Raw genomic sequence first — 25673 nt, 5'->3', positions numbered from 1 at the left:
ATGATGCATTCTATTTAGATATGCATCTCATAGCTGAAGATGGTCTTGGCATGAGAGCAACAATATACCTATGCTATTCCACAGCATTATACAATCATAGAAGAGATATGTATTTGTGGACAAAAGAAATGCTCGCAAACAAATAAATAATTACAACTGCTACCAGAATGCAATCAAAATACATTACTAATAAGCACTGGGGTGCAAGCCTTACACAAATTACAGATACGCACATACCTACATATATTAATGAGGGGAATGGTTTCCAAGTTGTCTGAAAATAATTATTTAATCTATGTTTCTTCATTTTATTTCTCCTGCAAAGACTTAAATAATCCCATTTCATATTAGATGTATTATGAATTGCATCTTGCAAAGCAGATATTCTGATGTGATTAATCACCAATACTACTTTGGAAGAAAGCTATCCTTACTTGCAACTGTTGCTGCTGCTGGCAACACACATGGAGGCACCTGGGCAGTGAGACTTGCACATGAGAAAAACAGAGGCAAGTTCTGCTCACTTTCCTCACATGAGTCATCCCCAAGTCAAAACATTTAATATAGAAGTGTGTGTGTGCATGGAGAAGGAAAGGTCATGCAACCTTGTTATTTCTAGCATGTAAATTCAACAGTAGTAAATTAAGGTGTGTGTTTGTGAGATGGGGGGAGGCTGCACTCTCCTGTCAATGCAAGGTCCCCTTCACAGCATAGACTCTGCAGGCACCAGAGGCAATATCAAGACTCCCACCTGTTTCAATGGCACAGGATTGGGCCCAAGGCAAGAAGGAAGGGTGAGCACTGCACTTTGAAGGAGCCCTTTAGCACCTCAAAAATTTGGCTGTTAGCATAAGTCTCTGTCTTAAAAAAAAAAAAAAGAATGACTGATAAGCAGACTGAGAAGGCTGTAAAATCCAGCCTGCAGAAGCCAGGTAGGAATGCTGCCCTGTGACATGGCAGACAGTTAGTGACAGGCAGCTAAATCCCTGCAAGCAAACGGAAAAAAGAGAAAACCCTCACAATTCAAGCAGCTGTTCAGGCAGCAACACAGACAAAATTCCAAAAGGGTATCCCACAAAGGGTGCTCCTTCAGGATCAATGTCCAGACCTTCAACAGTGCGCTTATCTCAACAAGAAGTGCTATCCAAGAAACACAAAGAAATAATTTCAGGCATTCCTAATGGGCCGGATTGCTTTCAGATCAGAAAACCAGAACCCTTTTGTAAACATGGAAAATAACAGTATTCTGAAGAGATATCAGTCATACCTCCACACTGCATATGCCCACTTTACATGGACAGATTTCATATAAATATATATATTGAACACATACAAATATATAAAATCTGTTCCAGCTTATATCATTCTCTAAACATAGGACCTATGCAGCTTTAAATATGTATATGTGACAAGGAAAAAGAAATACATTCAGCCTATACAGTTTCAATTCAACAAAGCATGCAGAGCACACAAACTCTAAATAAGTATTTCCAGATAGTGGCACATCTTTTCTTTTAAAGAGATAAATTAATCATCTTAGCTAGCCTCAAACTGATGTTTATAGATAAAACTATTTAAAATTAACTATTGATGGAGTTTATTTTCAATAGCACTGGGCAAAGGTACAAACTGTAAGTACGAATGAGAGTCAAGTATTTAAAGGAGGTTTCAGGTTTGCTTCTTTCCCTGAATTTCAGTGCGGTTGTGAAAGCGACAGCGAAATCATGTTGCTATTCAAAGAGTGAACTGACAACATATTTAAAGTTTAGAATGAACTTTCTCACATTTCTTTCTATTCCTTCCCTATTCGCTCTCGTACCTCACAGAGAAATGTGACTTTAGACAGGACTGCTAACCAAACCAAAATGATTTAGCACACAAATCCAGGGGCTGGATTGTTACAGAGGAGGCCTGTAACATCCCCTAGAATTGCCTGTGTACAAGCTACTGAATAAAGACAAAAATAGACTCCCTGGTGCAGGCAATCAGCAAGTCAACTATTTTTAACTTGAGTCTTCAAATGCATTTTTAAGTTGCTTACATTTAGGAGCAATCCCTTAAGCTTCTACAAGCAGTTTGACTTGATGAATAGGCATGAAAAATACTTTTCACATGTTCTGCATATCACATGCATATTATATAAAAATAAAACTTTATTTCTCATTAGACTAAATGGATTTTAGGCACCCTGGTGAGTACATTTAAACAAATATTCATTAGTACAAACATATTTTTGCAAAACAAAACAAATACATAAATACAATTAAGCTGTTACTACTTTCATGATATTGCTCTGTGGCAATCTCAAGGAATTTAAAAACAGTTAAAGTGCCTGCCTGTGGTCAACACATACAACACACACACACACCCTGTTTTGCCAACTGGTTCGTATCTTCAACTGTGTAAGGAAACAGCTATCTATAAAACTAGAACTCATGACAGCAAAGCTGTCCCATTCAAATACTCTAGATACTTAACTCCTGCTTATTATAACTGCTGCTTGAAGACAGTAAAACACATTGCGAGAGGGCACAGGGTACTTGTAATCAAGAACATCTGAGCTGCACAGTAAGCGTGACTGAACAAGCATACAGCTATTCCTTGTATCAGAGCCTACTTCTGCCAGCTGTGGGCCAGTGCTCTTCTGGCCCTTCTTCAGCTGCCGTGTGGAAAGCATTTTACAGCCCTGCAGAATTTATGGGAGGACACAAGTGTCCAGCATGAGCAACAAGTAGCCGTAGGTTGAGTGCCCCACTTTTTGTCTTCTACATAGAGGTGAGGAAAAGCAGCTGAATGCCGAAAGATAATCTATGCCGAGGCTTTGTTTCCCAATCAATGTGCTTGTATGGGTTTCTACATAGATGTAGTATATTTCTTCTCATTAGTCACATGAGCAGTCCAGCATGGAAGCTCCTAGGATTATTTGCATGATTAATCATGTCAGCAGAACACCTACAGATCAAAGCCTTCATGAACGACAGCTCTGCCTTCAAAACAATAGAGAAAATTTATGTCCACAGTGAGGTCTGTTTAAAGCCAGCAGAAGCACTTACATGAGCAGAGAAAACAGAGAAGGAAAAGATACAAAGGTAAGGCAGCTCATGACTTTCTTGATTTTTTTCTTTTTTCTCTCCCACAGTCTCAAGAGAAGCAACCAACACCTTCATCGGCACAGGAGCACCATTTTCTTCAAAATAAACTCAAGCAAAATGGCCTATTCCAATCTCAGAAACAAGTTTATAAGTTGGTCTAGTATTATTAATCAGAAAAGCAGAGGCCAAAGTCAACAAGCATGAGATATGACTTACAAGCTGGGACACACCAATGAGTGAAATACAAATCTCACTGAACCACAAAGGAGTTCGGGTAGGAGTCTAGATTTTACTAGCTGTGACTCCCCTGAACCCAAGATTTTCACAGAGTCCCATTTAGACAGGCCTGAATGCCTGTGCCAGCTTTAATTCTGTAGACAGAAGCTTCACCTTTAGAAATACACTTGGCCAGTTTCTGTGCAGCTGAGGAATCGTCCTTGCTCATGGCCAACCTGTCTGATTATACAATAGCCTCATGATCATACAATTTAATTCCTCTCAGCCATTGTCTGGTAACACCTGTGGTAAACAGTACTGATTACCTTTTAAACAGTCCTTTCAACTTCAGAAAAAAAACATTCTTCCAAGTGCCATACATTTACTGGAAAATGCTTGCGGAGTTCAGTTCCCACTAAGTCCAAGTGAATATCTAGGAGCTAAGACCTGTGGACCACCTGAACACAAAAGCATAGCTTCCTCACACCTACTCATACACACAGAGCAGCTCAGAGAATGGATATTTTTTGAAGATTCAAAGATGAACAAAATACCAAAAATGAAACAGTGTAGTTCATTATTTATGCAAATGAAGAACATTTGTTATAAGATATGCTGCAGAATAATGAAGAAGGAGTGTGCTTAGATGCTGTAGGAAAGAGAAGCTGAACACTGGCTGCAAGAAGGAAAGGCTTGAATAGAAGTGTATAGTTACTACCCCTTTTACATGCAGAGAAGTTTCCACTATAAGAAATGGATTTAGTCCTAGGAGTAAGGTTGTATTTTTCCCCAACAGTCAGCATTATTCACAATGTGACTCGAGACTAAGAAAATGTAAGAATAACGCAGCTAAGCTTCAGCTGACCTCAAATTCGTTTAGGCTAATGCACAGCAAAACCAGAGTCTATGTTTTCATTTGCAAAACTGCAGGGTGCCACAGAGCTACTTTATCCTGTCTGTTGCAAGCAGATGTTAGGCAGATAATGCCTAGAAATGCAAACTGAAAACCACAGCCAGTTCTGGACGGCTACCCCGAGTTGCGTTTGTTTCATCCTATGTTCTAGCCAATTGCTCATGGTCTCATCTGCCGGCCTCTTTCTGTGATGACCGGATCACAAACCCCGCAGGCTCTGCCAGGTATTTTCATCCCGAGCCCGGTGACCATCCTGCTGCCGCCGAGGCAGCATCGGTACAACACTGCAAGGCAGGGGCCGGGGTAAGAGGCGGGGGGGACCCTCCTTCCCTGCCGGCCTCTCCACGCCGCCCGACGTGCCTTCAGACCGCCGCGGAGCAGCCGCGCCCGCCGCCGGCGCCCCGCTCAGCACCGCGGACAGCGCCCCGCGGAGACCGGGCAGGCGGCGGCTTCCGCGGGGCGCCCAGCGGGGCCGCCCGGGGCCGGGACCCCCCCCCCGCCCTGGCACCGGGGGAGGCGGCCTGCCGGCGGGCTGCCCCGCCGGGGCGCGCGCACACACACACACACAGACACACACACACACACACACACACACACCGCGGCGCCGCCGTCACTCACCACATCCCCCGCAGGGCGCCCCGCCGCCGCCGCCCACCGCCCCCGGCGCCGCGGACGCCCCCCGCAGCGGGGCGGCGGTGCCGCCGGGCGGCCGCGGCTCCATGCGGAGGGCAGCGGCGGCGGCTCGCCTCCCCCCGGCCGCCCCGCGGAAGCCGCCGCCGCCGCCAGCCAGAGCCAGAGCGGGAGGGCGGGGAGCCGTGGCCGCATGGTGCTGCCCGCCGCACCGCCCACCGCCCGCCCCCTGCGCCGCACAGCCCCCTGTGCCCGCCCGCGCGGGCCGCCCGGCGGTGGAGCCGCGGTGGCCGAGGCTCTCCGCGGGCAGGCAGGAGCAGCCCTCCCGGCCCACCGAGGCGGTAAACAGGGATCTCGTCCCTTCGTCAGCGATTCCGTTTCGTTCGCCCGAGTTCTCCCTGGTCTGTTGTCTGCCTCACGCGTCAAGTGGCCCTTTCGTAAATCAAAGTGGATAGTGTCGCTTATGGGTGGTCTGCAACAACCGGAGGTAGTTCACATGCTTCCTAGCAAGTTCCTCACTGAGAAAAGCCCCGTTGAGTCTGCGCTGTGCTTGACTGGGACACAGATTTGAGCAAGGGTCTCATACCTGCAATTATTTCTACATGAAGCACACACAGGGCAAGAACTCCAGTCCCTGAATACATTTTAGTGTAAGGGAGCACACTAGGCAAACAGTAAAAGCACGGACAGCAAGATTCAGTATTGGAAGAGCTTGCTGAAAAACCCAGATTTCTCACTTTTAAATTAAACCCCCTATCTACTGGGTCACAGATTCCTCCCTACCTCACAGGTGGGCCAACCTGACACTTTAGCTTGTTTCTCTGGGCCATACCCAGTCAAATTGGGAAGATGCCCAAGAGTGGAGAGCCTGCCAGCTTGCTGGGCCCCCCTGGCTAGGCACTGAGCACCCTCTCAAGGAAGAAAGGTATCTTCCAATCTCCTGTGTGTGTCTATATTGCAATGAGTGTCTTCTGCCTTTGGTGCATCTCTGAGAAGAGTCTGTCTCTGTTATCTCAGTACCCTGCCGTGAAGGAACTGATGACAGCCAGACGAGCTCTCTTTCACTGTCCTGATCCCAAGCTGGAGAAAAGCACTTCTTGCTGCCTTTCCTGTCGTGTGCCATGGTCCAGCCGCCTCTGCATCTCAGTGGCCTCGACTGGACTTGCTCCATGGGGTCAGTGTCTGTCATAAGATGACCTGGGGAGCCCAAACTGAACCTATTACATAGACTTGGCCTCAGTATCAGTATTTCAGAGGGACACCACTAGTAATCAGCCACGAGCTAGACTTTGCATTGCTGATTAAAACACTTTGAACCTGAAACTCCAGCCAGTTTTCAACATATCTTCTAGTCCACTTACCCTGTGCATATCTTTTCCATATCCTTACCCACTTGACAGTTTTTACTGAATCTAAAGGCAAATCTAAAATCTACAATGCATGTGGACAGCTTGAACCAGTAGCACACTATAATCAGGTACATGGGTATCTGAATTCAGAGTACAAGAAGTAACTGCTTCTTCCCTAGTACGTGCACTTCAGCATCAGGCTCCTGAATGAGCCGTTAGCAACAAATAAGGGAAAAAGAAAGAGTAATTTTCAGAATTTTTTGCTGAGAATACTGATTACTTCAATGCATCTCTAATTTGAGCAGTGTCTGACAAAGAGGTCTGATTTGTACTGAAATCTGTGATTGGAGCTCAGATATTTCTAGACAGCACAGCTTGCTGATAATTTTTGTCTTTCTGAAAAGTGACGCCTTGAAAACTTCCTTTTGTGTCATCTAGTCTCTCCCCTAGCAAACAGACCACCCTAATTGATCACAGGTCAATGACCTAAATCCACCCTTGCTATGTGATCTGAATCCTTGATTTTAATACCCAGTCTGCTTGAGGTTCCCATGTCTCACCCTCTCATTTTAATAATAGAACTAGCATTTATTCTTTAAATTATTGGACAATCTAGCAGGAAGTGGCTATTTTGTATATGAAAATGTTCCTTTTTTTTTTTTTTTTTCCTTTTCACACGTATCCACATTTTAAAAATAAAATCAAAACCAATTTCTCTCCTTAACGCCAGTAGAGGTTCACTAATTCAATCCAGAGCATCACTAAGTTTGTATTACAGTCAGCATCTAAGTAATTATTATTCTGGGAAAAAGTCTTAGTTTAGGAAAGCATTTCAGTACATGTTTATGGTTAAACGTGCTTAAACCTACAGCTATTCAACAAAGCACTGCAGCCTGTACTTGAGCATGTGCTTAGACATCTTGCTGACTCAGGGCTTTAGTCTGGAGCAAAAAATGCAAACCTACATTTGATCTTGCAGGCATAGTTAACAAAAGCACCCAGAAAGAATGACAAAAAAATAGTTCAATTTGTAGCATGATTACAAAGCTACTTACAGTGAATTTAATGCCCCCAGCACATCTGTGTAGTAAGAAGTACGGATCACATAAGTGGATATTCCTGTGGCTTTTATGAAATCCCCACATAATTTCATGCAGCTGGCAAAATCAAAGCAAATGCTCAGTACAACTTCCAAGGCTTCAGTACATGTACCTTTCACTCTTTGGTTTACAAGAAAGCCACAACTTTTGTGTCAGCTCTAGTGGTATAACTCGGCAAGCCATTACTTTGATTAGTAATGGTGAGCAAATAACAAGAAACAGGTCCTGACAAAGCCTCTTGCATTTCAAGGGTTTTATGAACAGTTGTCAAGACTTCTGCATCATTAAGTAGATCTACTCTCATATGCTCGTAACAAGAAACTTCAAAGCTCCATGTAACTCATGTAAGTGTGTGCTGACAACATGGACCAGACAAACTCCAGACAAACTCATACATCAAACTACTGTCATACTTCTAAATATCAGGCCTGATGCAGAGAGCAAGGTCTGTGTTTTATGCCAGCCATCACCAAAGGGGACCCAGTCCCCCCCACAAGCTGTGTCAACACGGGCAAATTGCAGGACTTTCTTTCCTTCTGCCCTTTTGTAGGATCTCTGGACAATACACAGAGAACCACCACAGAAGGAGCAGAAGCCGAGCAGGTGCTGACTGTCTCTCCCTGTCAACCTGCATTTGGTGGCAGTAGCTCTGGATGGGCTGCAGCAGCAACAGCAGTGGGAATTTTCACCACACTATATCCAGACTCAGAGAAGCTGCCTAGCCCTTGTGCACGGCTGCTTTGAGGGTAAGGGAAAAATATGCTGAATCTTAACAAAGCTCAGTGTCTTGAAGAACTGAACTACCAGCCCATTCAGCATCCTTTGGGCTGAAACTTTTCCATTCCCCCACCAGCAGACCTAGAAAAGAGCCTAAGTCTGTAAGATTTGAGTTATTTGCCTCTTTTGGTAACTATTGTGTACTCGCTGCCATCTTCATCAGCTTATTTGGCTCCCTGTGATATTTTAATTTGATTGCATTCAGGAGCAGGAATACTTCACACTTAGAAAAAAAAAGCTGAGGCCTAGTTTCAACAATGCGTGATTAATGGCAGTCAGTGTTGGAAGCTGAAATCTCTCTGGCACAAAACTCTGGAATTTTTTTCAGCTTCGTGACAGTGAAGCAGCCACACGATTTACAGATTACAACAGAGGTTAAAAGCAGCACAAAAGCAGAGACTTCTTTAGGTTATAAGAAAAAGTGGCCAGGGTGCCTCTACAGCACACGTGTGCGATGCTTTGGCATATGTGCCAAAAACATGCCATGTTTACTTCATGAGAACATAAAAGTAAACATAATAGTTTATGCATATAGGAAAAATCTGGCTTGCGGGGCAAAAAAGACCGAGTGAAAAAAGGAGAAGCATCCAGTTTTCCCTAAAGAAAAATGAGTGTTTGCACAATGTCACACCAAGCCCTGGTGCTATAGAGTGAGGAAGCAAAAAGCACATGAATTCTGCTTTTTGAACTCTTCTCCTGTAGCAGAATGACAGTAGGAGAGATGGCCACTACAGCAAGGAATATCTGGGGGACGGCTGAAGACCAGCCTTGCAAGCATGGAGGGACTTTGAATTGCTTTTGTTCATTTTCCAGTACATTTCCTTACAGGAGATTCTGAATCAAGTATTCTTTAGGAACATGGAAGTGGTAAGGAGTGGTCCCTTGTGAGTTTGGGCAGCCATGTCAAGATAATCTTTTTTAATAATCATTCTGAGCTCCATTTTAACAGAAGCTTCAGGGGTTTGCACCAAAATATTTCCTTTGGAAAGCTATCCTGCAACCTTATTTCTCTACCAGTAAGGGATTCCTCTAACTTCCAGCCTAAATACATACTCGGCACAAGAACAACGATTATAACCTGGCTGATACCATTCTTTATGTGAAATAACTCTGTTCTCCACTCTTCCCGCTCCTCAGTGCTTATGAGCATTTTAGTATTGTCTCTAAGTCTTCATCCTCATGGGATAAAAGAAACAAGATAATTCAACCTCCTCTTCTAAAAAGGACCATTCCTCCTTTCTGATAATTGCTCTGCCAGATCTCCCCACCTTGATCCAGTATTGGTCTGACGGTTTTTGGGACATGCACCATTTCAACCCCAATGGCTGGTAGCCAAGACCCCTCCCTACCCCAGCCGCTGGCACTGAGACCCCACACTCTCTTTGGTAGTTGACATCACAGGCCTGTGGTGCCTACACCCCTGATCTGACTACAGTGGCTGGCACCAAATCCATCACACCAGTCTTCCCAGTAGCCCACACTTAGTACTTGCAGCACATACGCACAGGGGATAGACACTGTGACTATGTAGCTTTTTACAGAAGGATTTAGTAAGAAGGTAGGATAGATTGCAGTGATCGGGCACCGAGCTCGGGTGAGACCAATGTACTGACCAGCCTTGGCTTACATGCTACCATCTCCTTTTACAGACCTTTCTGGCTGCCCCCCATCCCTCCCCGAATCCTGTCCCAGCCACATTCCCTCAGCAGCTGGCACAGTCCCGCCAACCCCTCCAGCATCCTGCACCCTTGGGTGTGTATCCTTATTAGTTGCAAAGCCCCAGTTTGCCTACAGTTTCTTGATAGCGCATCAACTACTGTGATTGACCAGGTTTGTTTCTCATCTTGTCACGGCTACATTTGCCTGTCACATCTGTGTTTCTGCATGTCTTGTTCATGGCTTAACCCTTTTCCTTAATATCCTATCTGACAAAGTGTTTGACCAGACAATCACTTCACAGGTTCTAACTCATGACCTCTCACATCCTTCCAAGACCTTGTGCCTCCTTCTTTCTTAGTCTCTTTCTTAGTCTCTACCATAGATAATTTAAAATTAGGGAGAAACTGAGGTATCACGGGAGGTGTTCCCCATCTGGGCAGCAAAGGGGAGGCAAACATGGCAAAGCCTCGGGATTGCAGCTCCCTGTTGATCCAGCCTTCAAAGATCTATGTTCGACATTATTGAAATGTCCTGTTTCCATGAAAATTGTCAAAATAGTTCAACATTTATACACATGCACATAAGCTTTGTCACAATTTTGCTATTTTTTTTTATCTTGATCCAGAACAGAAATCTACATTGTTTAATGTGTACATTTACATACTTTGTAAATGTCATATTGTAAATGTGACTGTAGCTTGAGTTTTCCAAACAGCTCTGGTTACTTTATTACAACGAGTAACTAGACCTTTTCATTTTTCATTACATCTTGGGGACTAGGAATGACATAAAAAAAGGAAGAGACAGAGATAAAGAATATCCCTACAGACTAAAAGTCTCAGCAAGAGTTGTTCTGAATCATCTTCTTAGCAGCAGCTCACAAAGTGTTTTTGTTGTAGTCTGTAATCTTGCTTTTGAGGGATTATTTTGAGTGGAGAATTAATTTAAAATGTTCACTGGAGTTTTTTCAAAATATGAATTTCCTGAAATACCTTCTAAGAAAAACACCCAGCAGGCTGAGCTTCATTAGAACGATTTTCAAAAGATCCATGTAACAAAGATATTTGCAGAAACTTATCATTTCTTTGGATTACATTGTGAAACACAGTAGAGCAGTTACAGGTATAAAACGAATGAGGTGTGCACAGCACAGAACTGCAGTTGTAAACTTCTTCCACAGACTGCATACACCTGTTCCAAAAACTCCAACAAATATTTTGGTTTGGGGTGGGGGCTTTTTTGCTTGGTTTTGGTTTTGGTGGGTTTTTCCTGTTCCCTGGGATTACATGCATAAAATGATAATGTTAATTGGTGGCATGTGATGGTGGCAGAATGATGCTGCTTTTTGCCACAACAGTCAGTCTGACAATATAAGCTTTATGACAGTGGCGTAGATGCTTACAAATGTGACATTAGAAGATATGAGACGGCCCAGTTGAAACGCATGTGGCCTTTTATCTCCCTCTGGTGGCTAGATACCAAACCATTAGACAGCTGCTGCCTCTGAGCTGGCAGAGCCAGCCTGTCTGTTTAGCCAACCTCACTTTGTATATTCATAAAAACTAAGTGTTCAACCCCAATGGTAACTTTGTCTCAGGCATCTTGGAAAGTGTTGGCACTTGAGAGTTTTGACTGCTTGGAGCTGCATGGCTCAGGTGAGGTTCCTTCCAGAGCAACCAGCATTCCCACGTCTGTGTATTTCCACGTTTTCTCTAGAAGCCATCCGTGGGACAAAAATCCCAGGAGTCTCTGGCTCAAAAATTGTCTGGTTGTGGAGCCTCAGCCCAAGGACTATTTCTTGCCTTGGCAAAAACAGCTTATTTGCTTTGTCCAAGATGCAAGGGCTATTAGTCTAACAGGTTACAGAAGAAAATGCAACACAGAAAACCATTTCTCCTTAGCATATTAATTGTGTTTCCCATAGCAGACAGACAAAAGTGCTATTTTATGCTATTGACAGGAACAACCTGATAACATTTTATTTTTGCAATAGAGAAACAGATATACACTCTGTCTCAATAGCTGCTGCAAAACAAATGCTCAGTGGTGACGAATTAAACTTATCTCCACCTTTCCTGTACACTGACACTGCATCGTAGAAATGTACTTTCCAAAGTATCTGTTCTGGTTTTGAAGTCCAACAGTACTTTGGGTTTGCTCATCACTTTGCAAAGGGGTTGATGTGGAACAGGCAACCATGGAAACTCCATTTCATGTCTGAGTCTGAATGTAATACCAGGGGTAGAGCACAATCTTCCAAAGGTGGGCTTCAGGATGCAGCATAAATGCACTAAATGGCACTAAAATAAAAAAAAAAAAAAAGTGTTTCTCATTAATTTTTCTAGAGACAGAAAGGCATGCACGTCACCAAAGAATACAAGACACTGCAAAAGACCGTCCTTCTCAAACTGTGACAATGGCAAAGGTTTTCTTCTCCTTGTGCAATTCACATCCCCTTGTTTATTTCCCTATGCAAAGAGGAAAGGAGCAGTTTCACACCTTTAACCCATACTCAGGAGCTGCTCATATTTAGCACTGTTGTTAGTGCTAAATTTAGCTTCGACAAGGTGGATGACTCTTCAAACAAACAAACAAAAAATGCAATCACAAAACAACCCCAAACAAACCAAAAAACCCAACAACCTTTGGAGGCTACCAAGGTTACTAATTTGATTTCTCATTAGGCAGCTTTAGCAAGAGAAGAGGCAGAAAGGAGGAGACTCTTCTAAGAAAAAAGAGGCTTTTTCTACAAGTTTCAGCTACAGCAGACAAATTGCTTCTAACCAGACCTGGGTTATTGGGAAACTAAGGGAATAACTGGAAAGGGCAACCTGTCATGCTTGTTCCTATGTAAGCAATAAAACAATTACAGGAACCAAAAATATGGATCTTTTCACCTGAATAAGGTACTTAAGCATTTACATTTGGAGAAAATCTGTCTTATTTACTTGTGTTCAGACCAGATTATACAATGTATTTTTTTAGAAGCTTGTTAGTGGTGTGGGTTTTCTTTCCTAAAACTTCCTTGGCAATTAAACTCCATGTGGCTTTCTATACATCAGGATTTGGATTCACTGCCTGCCAGTATGCATGTTAGACTACAAAGTGGTTTCCCTGTGATTGCCTTCAAACAGAGAAAGGCACCCATACAGTTAGCCTTTATGTTGTTGTAATATCACTCTCTTTTTTCATGCATAGAGTCAAAATTTAAGTAAAAGTGCAAGCACCTGGGAAACAAATAAGAACTGATGTTCAGTTACATTAAAATCCCTCAATGCAGGCAAGATGCAGAAACATTCTGCAAATGAGAATTCATTCTGTAAATGAGAATCAGGCACATACTTTGAATGTGAAACAATAATTTGTTTTTACTGGGGCTGAGACAGCTTCATGCAACAGGAGTAAAATACACAGCTGGGCAAGGTTCTCACATGCATCAGCAAAGACTTGCATCAGACCCCTAAGGACTTCAGTGGGACTGAGCTAGAGTCGTGCGCTCACATGGTTCCATACAGAGCTCTGAATCTTGTACAATTCTTAAGAAATCTGTATTATATTATTGAAAAACATGTATTATACACTAGACAAAGATTGTGTCATCTGTGACTGTCATGCGTGTCAGGTCCTGTTTCTGTATCAACTGCCTGTGTTCACAGAATATGTGACTCTGACATTCTGTTTTTCTGTCTCCTTAGAAGCTCAACTGAAAAATTAGTCTCAGCTAATTCCACTGCTTGACTTACAGAAGAAGAATCATAAAGGGAAACAGCACAATGCTTTTTTTCCTAGACTGAGTGACCTCTTTTTGAATACAAGCCTAGAGATAGGAACTTCCAAGTCCTGGTTCCAATCCTTGTGCTTGTCTTCTGTTGGAAGATGGACATAATAATAATAGTAAGAGAACCATAGCTTCTTTATCACCCTGCTACACAAAGCAGCTATTCAATATCTGAAAAGCACTTTTAGCCATAAAAAAGTACAAAGGATTCTGATTTGTATGTGTTCCTCTTATTCTCTAAGTAAGACTAAGTGTCCTTCCCAAACAGGACAAGAATGCATGTTTAAGGACAAAAAAAACCAGTAATGTAGCCTGATCAGCCTACCAGTATGCAAAAGTGATACATGATCATGGTTAGGAAAAAATTCTTCACTGTGAGGGTTGTGAGTCACTGGAACAGGTTGCCCAGAGAGGTTGTGGAGGCCCCATCCCTGGAAGTGTTCAAGGCCAGGTTGGATGGGGCTTTGGGCAACGTGGTCTAGTGGAGGGTGTTCCTGTCCATGGAAGGTCCCTTCCAACCCAAACTATTCTATGATTCTATGATCAAAACTTGACTGCCTTTGTACTATATCATGAATTCATACATAAATTTATATACTTTTTTCTTTTGTTAATAGATTAACTAACTAAAGGGCTAGGCATTAGCAAAACTTAAGTGTCTGCTTAACGGAGGTCCACATGAACAGGAAATCAGTTGAAATGTGCTTCTCTAGCAGGTCCCAGTCTAGCATGGTATCTTATGGTGTACTTAAGGACAAATATAGTCCTACTGAAGTCAAAAAGGTACAGAATTAAATGCATTAACTGCTTTGCTGAGCCTGGAAGGGACAGAGTGGGCAGCTGCTGTGGAGAACCTCCCTGCAGGTAGAACTCTCCCTCGGTCTTTGAGACATCTTGGGCACCTAACCCAGTCTAGCCCGGAACTGTGTGGAGCACGGCCTTCCTTGTATCCTCTCCTGTGTTCCCATGGTTGTCACAAGTATTTCAGTGGGGTACAGTGGGGAACAGCATTGAACTGAGGGTTCAAAGCCAGACATTCCTGCAACAAGACAGCTCATGCCACTGACGGAGTGAGAAAAGATGCAAAGACAGGACATGGACTGAGCAGGTGAATACTGCTGGGATTTTTTTTTTTTTTTTCCCAAATGAGAAATATGTGTAAACAAGTGACAAATTTTAGAGAAAGATGAGATGGGTAGGTAGGTAAGCATGTATTTCCATGCTCTTAAAGAACTGCTGTTTCACAGTAGCTAGCAAAGGAAAATTGTGCAAGGCTATAAAACTCCCTTGGCAGAGTGCATTTGGTTTTTTCTAAACATGGGTCAGTTTGTACCACACACTGGACTTAGAGCTCTACCACACTGCAGATCTACCCCACAGCTATTCTGCACTGACCAGCAACCTCCGTCAGCTTAAGAGTAGCCATGTTGCATGCTCTGAACCAGCAGCAAGGGCTAGTTTGCTTCCTCCATGTGCTGCATCCAGTTGGGGTGGTGTTCACTTTCTCCACAGCAGCCCAAATGGTGCTCTGTTTTAGATTTATGATGAAAATAGAGTTAATGACAAAATGAGCAATGTTTTAGCTATTGCTGGATAGTGCTTGCTCATTATCTGTTTATCCCTCTGCCCTCCCCTGGGGACTAATCTAGGCATGAGCAAGAAGTTTGGAGGAAAGAGCTGGGAGAGCTGACCCAAATTGACTATACCACATAACATCATGCTTAGCAATAAAACTGGGAGTTTTGTCCTAAGCAGCTGTTACTTGGAGATGGGTGGGCATCAGTCTGGGGTGGGAAGTAAGGAACAATTGCCTTTGCATCACTTGCTTTTTTCCTTTTTTTCCTTTACTCATTAAACTGTTTTTACCTTGACCCATAATTACTTTTTCTTTTTTTTTTTTAACTTTTTGCCTTCCAAACCACTCCCCCATCCCACTGGGAGGTTGGAGTCAGTGAGTGACTGGGAGCGAGCTTAGCTGGTGGCTGGGATCAATCCACCACACCACAAAAGCAGGTCAAGGATAAGTATGGTTCAGTGAATCTCAGCAGGCTTTTTGTTGGTCCAGGTGAGTGCTTGGAGAGAAATCGTATTATGTTCAGACTCTCTTTTTTTTTTTTTTTTCCTTTTTTTCTTGCATGAAAGAGTATATTACAGCCATGCCTACTTTTCCAGCTGATGAGACTCATCTTCAGTCAGGTCATAAAGAGCTTCCTCATCTCCCCCTGTTGTGACAAGAAGTCCATCAGGTGCCTTTCTTGTTAGAATTTTCTTGGTTTTTTTCAAAGAAACTTTCAAAAAGCTGTCCGACTTGTCATCACAGCAGGTACATTGTAGCTGTTCAACAAGACCAGCCTACAAGTGCCACCCAGGCTCAAAAACACTTCTCCTTGATAAGTAAATCCAACCACGAGACAGCATTGAAGATAAAAAGCAAACACGCTCAGTGGAACAACCCACCTGCTTTCTTCAGTTCCAGCACTCTAACGAGATGTACAGAGGTTTTAAAGGGAAAATCAAGCTTTCACAACTTCCTTACGAGGTCAAGTTGGCATTCAGAAATAAATTAACTACAGATGCCACAAAACTAATCTGCAGAAGTCATGTCCTGCTTGATTTGGAAAACTTAATTGATAAGGTACTAAGTACAATTACATTTACTTCTGCTGAAAATCCCTTCTTTTCCCATGGAAACGGTAGCAAGAAAGCTATACATAATGAAATGCAGCATTTAGATAAAAATCTCTAATGTTAATCATACAACATCGTGCTGTGTTCAAGTACACTTCACCTTATCTCCTGTGCAGTGGGGTTTTTTTTGCCTTTAATACCATGAACAAGTAAAGTACTTCCCTAACAAGAAGCAATTTACCAGAAAAGCAATTGTTTTGAAAGCATTTTTTCTGACCAAGATTTGTTGTGTCTGCCTTCTCCCATCTCGTTTTGGCTGCTTTGATTTTCTCACCTGACTTAAAAGATTGGTGTTCAGCCAGCAGATTTATTGGTGGAAGTGAACTGATGTGATTGCCTTTCTGTGTAGTTGAGAGCCAGGACCAAGAGTACTTACTCCAGTCCTGTGCATCACAGAGAGTGAAGAGTGCCACCAGTTTCTGCAAATCTACCCATGGCCCTGAGGTGATGAGTTATGGGGGTGATGTCTGACTGCAAAAGTTTCATGTGCCTCCACCAAGCACTCCAAGGTCCATCCACTTGCTGGTGATTTGGGAAACAAGCAGGCTCTGGTAGATTACTGGTTCTATTTCTACAAGACGCTGCTTATTGCTAACTAGCATGCAAATATGCTGCTCTGGGGGAAGAGAAGCAAGACATTATCAAGCCAATGCTTGTGTCCCATCATGCTTTCACTGGGCAGTTGTGGCAAAGGTGTTTCTGTAGGAGGTACAGATGGAACTTGCCATCACAGCAGTACACAGGGGCAGGAGGAGGTGCAATGTAGACACCCCCACCACTGAGACACATTACAGTCCTGCAAACACAGCAGAAGGGATGCTTTAATACAACAGTACACAGGAGAGCTTTAGGAATCTAAACATGATCTCAATGCATGCAAAGTAAGAAGACGAGACATGTAGATGTGGCACTTATGGACATGGTTTAGTGGTGGACTTGACAGTGTTAGGTTTACAGTTGGACTCGATAATCTTAAAGGTCATTTCCAACCTAAATGATTCTATGATTCTAAACAAAAACATTCAGTAGCAAATGAGAGCAAGTCCTCGGCCAAGCTGCTCACCTAGGCTTCCCCAAAATGGAAGAGAAACTCCTAAAGAAAGCAGAAGGGGTCTTGCCTCCTTCCGCTAGGACATTTTGCTTACTCCTGGGTAAGGCTGAAGCCAAAACAGCTATCACTCCAGTTGCCTAAGCAACAGATGGCTCATGATAGCTTAAGAATATCTGGAAGGTGAAGACTATGTGGCATTTCTCCTCTTTACCACCATTCTCATGGAGTCACAGAGGTATAGTAGGAGAATGGCTGTAGAAAGCAAAGGAGTCACAACGTACATTGCATTTCCTAGGACTGCTCTTGCTGTCCAAATAGACAAAAGAGAGTCCACAAGATGTTCTTCAAATCAGGCCTTGAGATGATTTTAAAAGTGGTATCATTTGAAAATTAATTTTTCACAAAGCACCCCACAAAACATAGGACTGTTTCCTTCCATCCCCAGAAACTGAAATAACTATGTCAAGCCTGCATTTTTCTCCTTATCCAAGTACAGGTCATATGTATTATATATATAATGATTTATAAATTGACATTTCATTCACTTGGTTGAAATACATGCAAACAATGAAACATTGATGTCCTTGTGTAACTGAGGCATAGTCTTTCTCCTGTGAGGAAATTTGTGACCTGGTCTTGAAAGACACTAGTCAGAGGCTTTTAGTTTTCAGGGAAGTTACCCGGATGCAAAAGCAGAGTGTTAGTTCTCCAGTCCATTTCAAGAAACACCAAGCTGACCCCTTTCTAAAAAGGTCAATTAGTCTTTTAGGACAACCACAGAAGAGCCAGCCAAACAAGACTTGGTCACAAATGTTTGACTTTCAGGAGACTGGCAGGGCCAAGACTGTTTGTCTCAACAGGGAAGATTCTTGCCCCATCCAACTTTTTAAGTCTACCTTAAAATCTCTAGTGAGATTTAGGTGGGATACTCATATCAGGCAGGCCCTTCAAAAAAGGGCCAAACCCTTTTAACAGAGATAATAGTATAACTATAAGAAGGATATTATACTACTGCCCATGGTCACAGAGAAAATTTATTGTCTAGGCTTAACCCTTGGACAACAAAAGATAGAATCATAGAATCATTTAGGTTAGAAAAGACCTTTAAGATCGAGTACAACCATTAACCTAACACTGCCAAGTCCACCACTAAACCACGACCTTAAGTGCCATGTCTACACATCTTTTAAATTCCTCAAGGAATGGCAAGCAATCACTTCCCTGGGCAGCCTGTTCCAATGTTTGACAAACATTTCAGTGAAGAAATTTTTCCTAATATCCAATCTAAACCTCCCCTGGAACAATGTGAGGCCATTTCCTCTCATCCTACTGCTTGTTACTTGGGAGAAGAGACCAGCACCCACCTGGCTACAACCTCCTTTCAGGCAGCTGTAGAGAGCAAGAAGGTCTCCCCTCAGCCTCCTTTTCTCAAGACTAAACAATCCAAATTGCCTCAGCTGCTCCTCATAAGACTCATGCTCTAGACCCTTCACCAGCTATGTTGCCCTTCTTTGGGCATGTTCCAGCAGCTCAATGTCTTTCTTGTAGTGAGGGGCCCAAAACTGAACACAGGACTCAAGGTGCAGCCTCACCACTGCTGAGTACAGGGGGATGATCACTTCCCTAGTCCTGCTGGCCACACTATTTCTGATACAAACCAGGATGCTGTTGGCCTTCTTGGCCACCTGGGCACACTGCTGGCTCATATTTAGCCAACTGTTGATCAACACCCCCATGTCTTTTTCTGCTGGGCAGCTTTCCAGCCACTCTTCCCCAAGCCTGTAATGTTACATGGGGTTGTTATGACCCAAGTGCAGGACCTGGCACTTAGCCTTGATCTATATATATCGTAGATACAATGAACAGAAACACAGCTAGCTTTACAGAGTGAGCTTCATGAGGAGCTCATAGGGCCCCAAAAACAATCAGAGGGGTGGAGCACCCGTCGTGAAAGTCTGAGAGAGTTGGGGCTGTTCAGCCTGGAGTCCCTTCCAACCCAAACTATTCTACTATTCTATTGATTCTATTGGACATGAAGAAAGTGCAAACTCAGTGCATTTTTCACTGATACTAATGCAGCAACTGGGAATGCTTAGGGACCACAGCTTCAAAATTTCTTCTATTATTTGCTTTTAAGCAAATTGCAGAGCTGAGTCTCTGAAGTGTTGAAACATTTTCTCACAAATGTTGAGAATTAGAACACACGGTGGGGAAAGAAAATCTGTGAAATCCTCTCTTCTCCTGCCAGACCTACAGAGAAGGCCCAGGTCAGGGAAGGTGGTATTGACTCTCCAGTGAGTTAGCCAGCATCAGAGTCCCTCTAGCAGAAGGGAGCAATTAACAGTTATGCTTGAGCAGTCCCCTTGGAAACAGAGCAGGAAAATGGAAGTATGCACCACAAAGCACTGACCTGCTCAGACATGGGACACAGGAGGACATGTGGGGAGGGACAGAGAACAGCAGTTCTTCACCCCTTAGTACTTCACCAAGTGGTTATCATGCAAGTGTACATTTGGTGTGGCGTGCGACATGCTAAATATATTGTAAAATGCTTGACTGTGAGCCAACTACCTAAATCTCTGCTGACATCTGCTGCTGAACAGATAATGAGTACAAGTTTTTCAGTGCAATTAAGTTCTCAAGTTTGAAGCATTATCTTCTGGGACAAAAGCTGCATTTCTTCAGTCCATCTCCCAAAGCAGCCGTCTTCCACATAGCCTGCCTTGTATGCACACATGTATAGAGAGTTTCAGTTCAGACAGATCCTCTTTAGGAATATTTGAAGTGAACAATGATCTGGCAACTGAATGTCACATATTAATCAGTGGGAACATCTCATTTTTGTCAAGATTTGGGTTCCTTATAGAGCAAGGAGTTTATTTTTGTAATTGAAGATAACAGATTGGGATATATTTTGCGGCCTGCAATATATTTCTTGAGAGAACTGACTAAAATGCAAAACATATTTATGACCTTCTTCATCAAAATTTGGTGTGCTTTAACCTTCAATGTACTTTTTAAAAGTCTAAATTTGAGTAGGAAAACTTCTACGGATCTTGATGTCTAAGATATCTTTCCAAGTTTGGGATGTCTTAATTTGTTTTCATTAGATTTGTCTTCTTTACTGCGAAACCTGCCTTTGGCAGCATTAAAACATTTGTCCCAATGTTATCTATGCCCAGCAAGCCTTTACTTGCAATGTGGTGTCCTCTAAATAAAATGTAAAACAAAACACTCAATTCAATAATGCAAGGACTTAGTGGAGGAAACGCCACAGTGGCATATGAAAAGAATTGTTCATTAAAGAGAATTTTGTTAGGCTTGGGCCTATTCTTCAAGCATTTCAAAGCAGTAAAGGAGATTTTTCCTTTCCCACTTTGTCCTTTGCAAATAATTCATTATCAGTTTTGGGAAGTGACATAATATTGCTGGTTTTATCTGGGATAGAGTTACTTTTCCTCATAGTAGACAATATGGGGCTATGTTTTGTATTTGTGCTGATGTTTTACTTACTGCTGAGCAGTGCTTACACAGCATCTAGCCCTTTTCTGCTTCTCACACCTCTCCACCAGTGAGTAGCTGGGGATGCACAAGAAGTTGGGAGGGGACACAGCCTGGACATCTGAGTCTAGCTGACCAAAGGGATATGCCATAACATGTGATGTCATACTCAGCATATAAAGCTGTGGAAAGAACAAGAAAGGGGGGGACACAGACACAACACACGTTTGGAGTGATGGTATTTTTCTTCCCAAGTAACCGTTATGCGTGACAGAGCCCTGCTTTCCTTGAGATGGCTGAACACCTGCCTGCCCATGGGAAGTGGTGAATGGATTCCTTGTTTTGCTTTCCTTTGAGCCCAGCTTGTACTTTACTTATTAAACTGTCTTTATCTCAACCCACAGTTTTCTCACTTTTACTCTTCTGATTCTCTCCTCCATCCTGCCAGGGGAAGTGAGCAAGCGGGTGTGTGGTGCTGAGCTGCCGGCTAGGATTAAACAACAACAGTCCTTTTTGGCATCCAATGTTGAGCTCGAAGGGTTCAAGAATATGACATATTTGATTGGAATGTGCTAGATCAAATTTATAGCTGTTATTACTGCTTAGCTACTAATTGGCAGGCTCCTGTGCTTGCCATGGGGCTTGCTTGCCTCACTGTATATTACGAGTCGTGCTCATTAGTGGCGGCTTTTTGCTTTCGCTGCTCGCTATATTGCTGTACTGCTTATCACCTTCTCTGCTGCGCCTGGGAACATTTTGATAACAGCAATGGTGATGTGCCTGGGCTGGCAGATGGCCAGGGCATCACTGCTGTTTCACTGGACAGGCTGGATCTCCTGTGTGCACTTGAGTTGAAGGGACTGTGACCTGTGGATGAGTCCACGTGTGAACAGGACGGACCCCAAAACATCTGTGGCCGCTAATAAGTCCACACCAGAGCAGGTACATCTTGACGTGTCTGTGGCCAGGTTTATATCTGTGCCATAGCAGGTATACCTCTGAAAGGATTGTGACCCAAGGATAAGTCCACACTGGAGAAGGTACACTTCAAAGCATCTGTGGCTGTGGACAAGTCCATGCTGCAGCAGGTACACCTTGATGCATCAGTGGCAGTGCATGAGGTCATGCTGAAGCACCTCAAAGTGTGTGGCCATGCATGACCACAGGGCAGGTTTATTTCTGAAGGGATTGTAGCTGTGGGTAAGACCACGCTGGAGCAGGTATATCTCTGAAGGCTTTGTCACCCATGGAGAAGGCCATGCTGGAACAGGTGCACTTCAAAGTGACTGTGGCTGTGGATAAGTCTATGCCACAACAGGTATACCCCTGGAGAGACTGGCTCATAGATAAGGCTCCACTTGGAGCAGGTACACCCCTAAGGGACTGCAGTCTGTGGATAAGTTCAAGCCACAGGAGGGGCAAGGGGAGGAGTTCACTGCAATGGTAAACCCAATAGTCTGATCCAAAGTGACCAGGGGTGGAGAATGTAATGGAAATACCTTTAAACTGTTGTAACCCATGATTTGAATTGAGGAACCACCTGAACCAGTGGAGGGATAAGCCTTACAAGAAGCAGTGCAAGTGCAGCAGTGACCCCACATAAGCTGGTCTTGGTGCCCAGTAACTCCACAGAACACAGTCTCTCCTGTTCTGAATGATCACCATAAAAGGTGAGCTATCTGCCTTCAGGTTGCTGAAACTCATCTGTTACAAAACCACACCAGATGAAATCATACGATTTAGTGCAAAATGGCCTGAAACAAATGCCAGCACTGTTTCCATGTAGTAAACTTGTGACACATAATAGAAACATGTTAAGTAGACTGGATGGATTTTAAAGTGCTTTTGAGGGCCTTTCATGGAAAATCTTTGAGGAAAATACATAATCATGGAATGGAAAGGGGAAGGGCTGTGACAGATAAAACCAGTCAGGAAAAGGCAGATCAAGCCATAAGAATGAACAGCCAGCCCTCAACATGACAAAGCATATGGTGTATTCAGACACGGTTTGCATCATGAAGTTCGTTAGGACATAATAGTTAAGGCTGAACTAAGCCTGAATCATTGCTTTGAAGTGCAAATGAACTGTTATGGGTGTGGGGGGAAAATATTCTCCCCTAAATTATATTGCTATTGCTTTAGCTAGAAAATAAGCTTCGAGCTGGTTTACAAATAAACCCAGGATTTGAAATAAACCCAGGACATGAAACCTAATCTTAAAAATGGTTGTTTTCACCTTGTGCCAAGTTTTTGTCTCCACTTAGCTCAGTAATAGAATAGCTCAGACTCTTCCCATATACTTAAACTCACTGAAGTCTTGTTCATAGGCTACTGAAGAATTCCCCTCATTTCTGTATGTTCCTAACTGAAAGATTCCTTTATTGCAGAAACAGATGCAAAATGTCCTGGTAACTTCATCAGTAACCATACTCTCAAAATACTTGGCATCTCTCATTCATGAGGCAAACAAAAAAAGGCCATATGCAAGGAGTGCAATTAACCTTCAGACTATGCCTCTTTCTGCAGTGCCCCACTGCCCATCGGCAGGGCTCTTGTCTTCCCTGGGCACAGCTGAGTTTCCCTCTAGGAGCAAAGAAATCCATAGCAGCTCAAAGAGGGGGATCTGCAGCATGGCCCCAAGCTGTACCCATAGGGCCAGAAAGCCACCACTGAAAGCATGCGGTTCTTTGAACACTTTACTAAAAGGGAAAAAATTATGGACACCCCTGCCCACGAAAGAAGTATTATTGCCTAAGTGGTCATTCTTCCCAAACATTTCAAGACCTACATCAGGGGCTGAGTCTGTTCACAAAGGAGGACAAAATGGGTTACACAGTTGAAGGGTAGACTTAAGAAAAATAGATGAACATGGAATAGGGGTCACTGGAGTCAGAGAGCAGCTCTAAACCCTGACTGCTGGCGCGATGCACAGCATCTGCTACAGCAGGAAGTTGCCATTCCCTGGAACTGTTAAGAGTATGCAGATTTGGTGTAAGATATCAAAGGAGGAATGCTCCAAAATGTTACCCATCCCAAACAGAAAAGTTTCATTGAATGTAAAAACAAAAGTTATGAAGGCAGCAAAACAGGTCCTTGATTACACCTGTTTGGTACTAATATAAAATACAACCTATCTTTGAAAAAGCATATATAAAGAAAAGCTAATATATAGTAGTTGTTTTAAAATGAGAAGAGGTAGAAGAATTTATTCATATCCATTTTGTTAAAATGGAATCTACAGTAAAGGAAGAAGGCAACTTTTTAATAATAGAAGGGTCTATTTCTGCTAAGGCACTCATCTTCACAATTGCAAATGAGTTGTTTGTGCGGAAATAGTAGTTTGGAAGAACAATTTAGTTTTGTAATAACCCCTCTGATTGTGATGAGTCAGTGAAAGCTCCCATTTTCACATCTTCCTTCTGCCACTGAAAAAACAACTTTGTTTTCATATTGCTAGAATGCTCCAGCAAACTCCGGAATTTGCTAGCATTGTTGGTGGGTATAAATAGAGCATTTTTTGTGCCACAAGGAAACTGCAGCTGCTTGCTGAATACAGACAGAAAGCAAATGTTTTGCACTTGTTACGGATCTCCACGCTTTTATCTTCTCCTCCAAGCTGCTCTGTTCTGAATTAATTTCCCTGGGGCCAAGCCTTCACTAAGTGCATGATGTTTACTTAATAAAGGGGATGCCTGCTTGGGGTCTCTTCTGAAGTTGCTCCGGATTAATTACTATGGATGGAGGCTGAGTGAGAATCACAGGCACCTTACATCATGTGCACAGTGGCTCAGTTTGCAAACAGTGCCCCAAAACATGGCTTTGGCTTACCTGTGGCATGGTGGAAGAGTGTGTTGTGTCACCTTGGAACCTTATGTAAACTTGTGCAAATGATCTCTTTATTCATGCGTTGCATGAACTGCTGAAAAAAATTACTCCGTTTTACTCGCCCAGCTTTGTCTGATAAAGATCCAATTTTCCTTTGAATTGTGATTCTGTCCCTCCACGCTACCCTCTCCTTGAGTGGTAACAGAGGACTTAAGAATTACACCCTAAATATCTTGCTTCAGGCATGAGTCATTGTTTCATTGTTGCATGAATGCACCTATTCTTGGACTTAAAATAGCAAAGAGGACGTGTGGCTTGAGTCACTATGCATTCAATTGTCTGAAACTGAAGATTAACAAGAATAAAGCATCATATTGCCATTTCACCAAGGCATAAAGGGAATTGTGTTTAGATGTCTATAGTCCATGTTAAGAAGGATTTTTATCAGCAGTACATTTGCTAATCAACAGCTAATAAGAGACATGTCCCACCTTTACATTTTGTCTGAAGATTCCATTGTGAAACAAAGTACAGGTATATATCCTTTACAGCATAAGCTAACTCAGAGGATTCTACACTGTCGGTAAAATGCAAGCAAGATCCATTACCCAAAAGCCTATGAGAGCAGCAATAAGCTGATCTCATAAGCTTTTTAACATGCTAACATAAAATATAACTATTGTGGTGGGTTGACCCTGGCTGAGGGCCAGGTGCCCACCAGAGCCGCTCTATCACTCCCCTCATTCACTAGACAGGGGAGAAAAAGTGCAATGAAAAAAAAGAAAAAACTTATGGGTCGAGATAAGGACAGGGAGAGATCATTCTCTAATTATCATCATGAGCAAAACAGACCGAACTTAGAGAGGGAATTCATCTAATTTATTACTAAGCAAAACAGAGTAGAGGAATGAGAGATAAAATCAAATCTTAAAACACCTCCCCCCACCCCTCCCATCTTCCTGGGCTCAACTTCACTCCCGGCTTCAAACCTCTGCCCCCCCAGCGGCACAGGGGGATGGGGAATGGGGGTTACGGTCAGTTCATCACACGGTGTTTCTGCCGCTTCTTCACCTCAGGGGGAGGACTCCTCTCAT

General features: G+C 43.1%; 1 protein-coding gene across 1 annotated transcript in view; it reads right to left on the bottom strand.

Annotated features, from left to right (window-relative positions):
* Positions 1-4998, bottom strand: part of NRG1 (neuregulin 1) — a 477481-nt gene extending 472483 nt beyond the window's left edge. Inside the window, exon 1 of the mRNA XM_075740463.1 lies at positions 4840-4998. Coding sequence (XP_075596578.1) covers positions 4840-4942 — 103 coding nt within the window. The 5' untranslated portion in view covers positions 4943-4998. The remainder of the gene's footprint in view (positions 1-4839) is intronic.
* Between the last annotated feature and the right edge of the window lie 20675 nt (positions 4999-25673).

The sequence above is a fragment of the Balearica regulorum genome, chromosome Z, assembly GCF_011004875.1.
Source record: "Balearica regulorum gibbericeps isolate bBalReg1 chromosome Z, bBalReg1.pri, whole genome shotgun sequence".
NCBI lineage: Eukaryota > Metazoa > Chordata > Aves > Gruiformes > Gruidae > Balearica > Balearica regulorum.
This window is presented reverse-complemented; position numbering and strand designations above follow the sequence as displayed.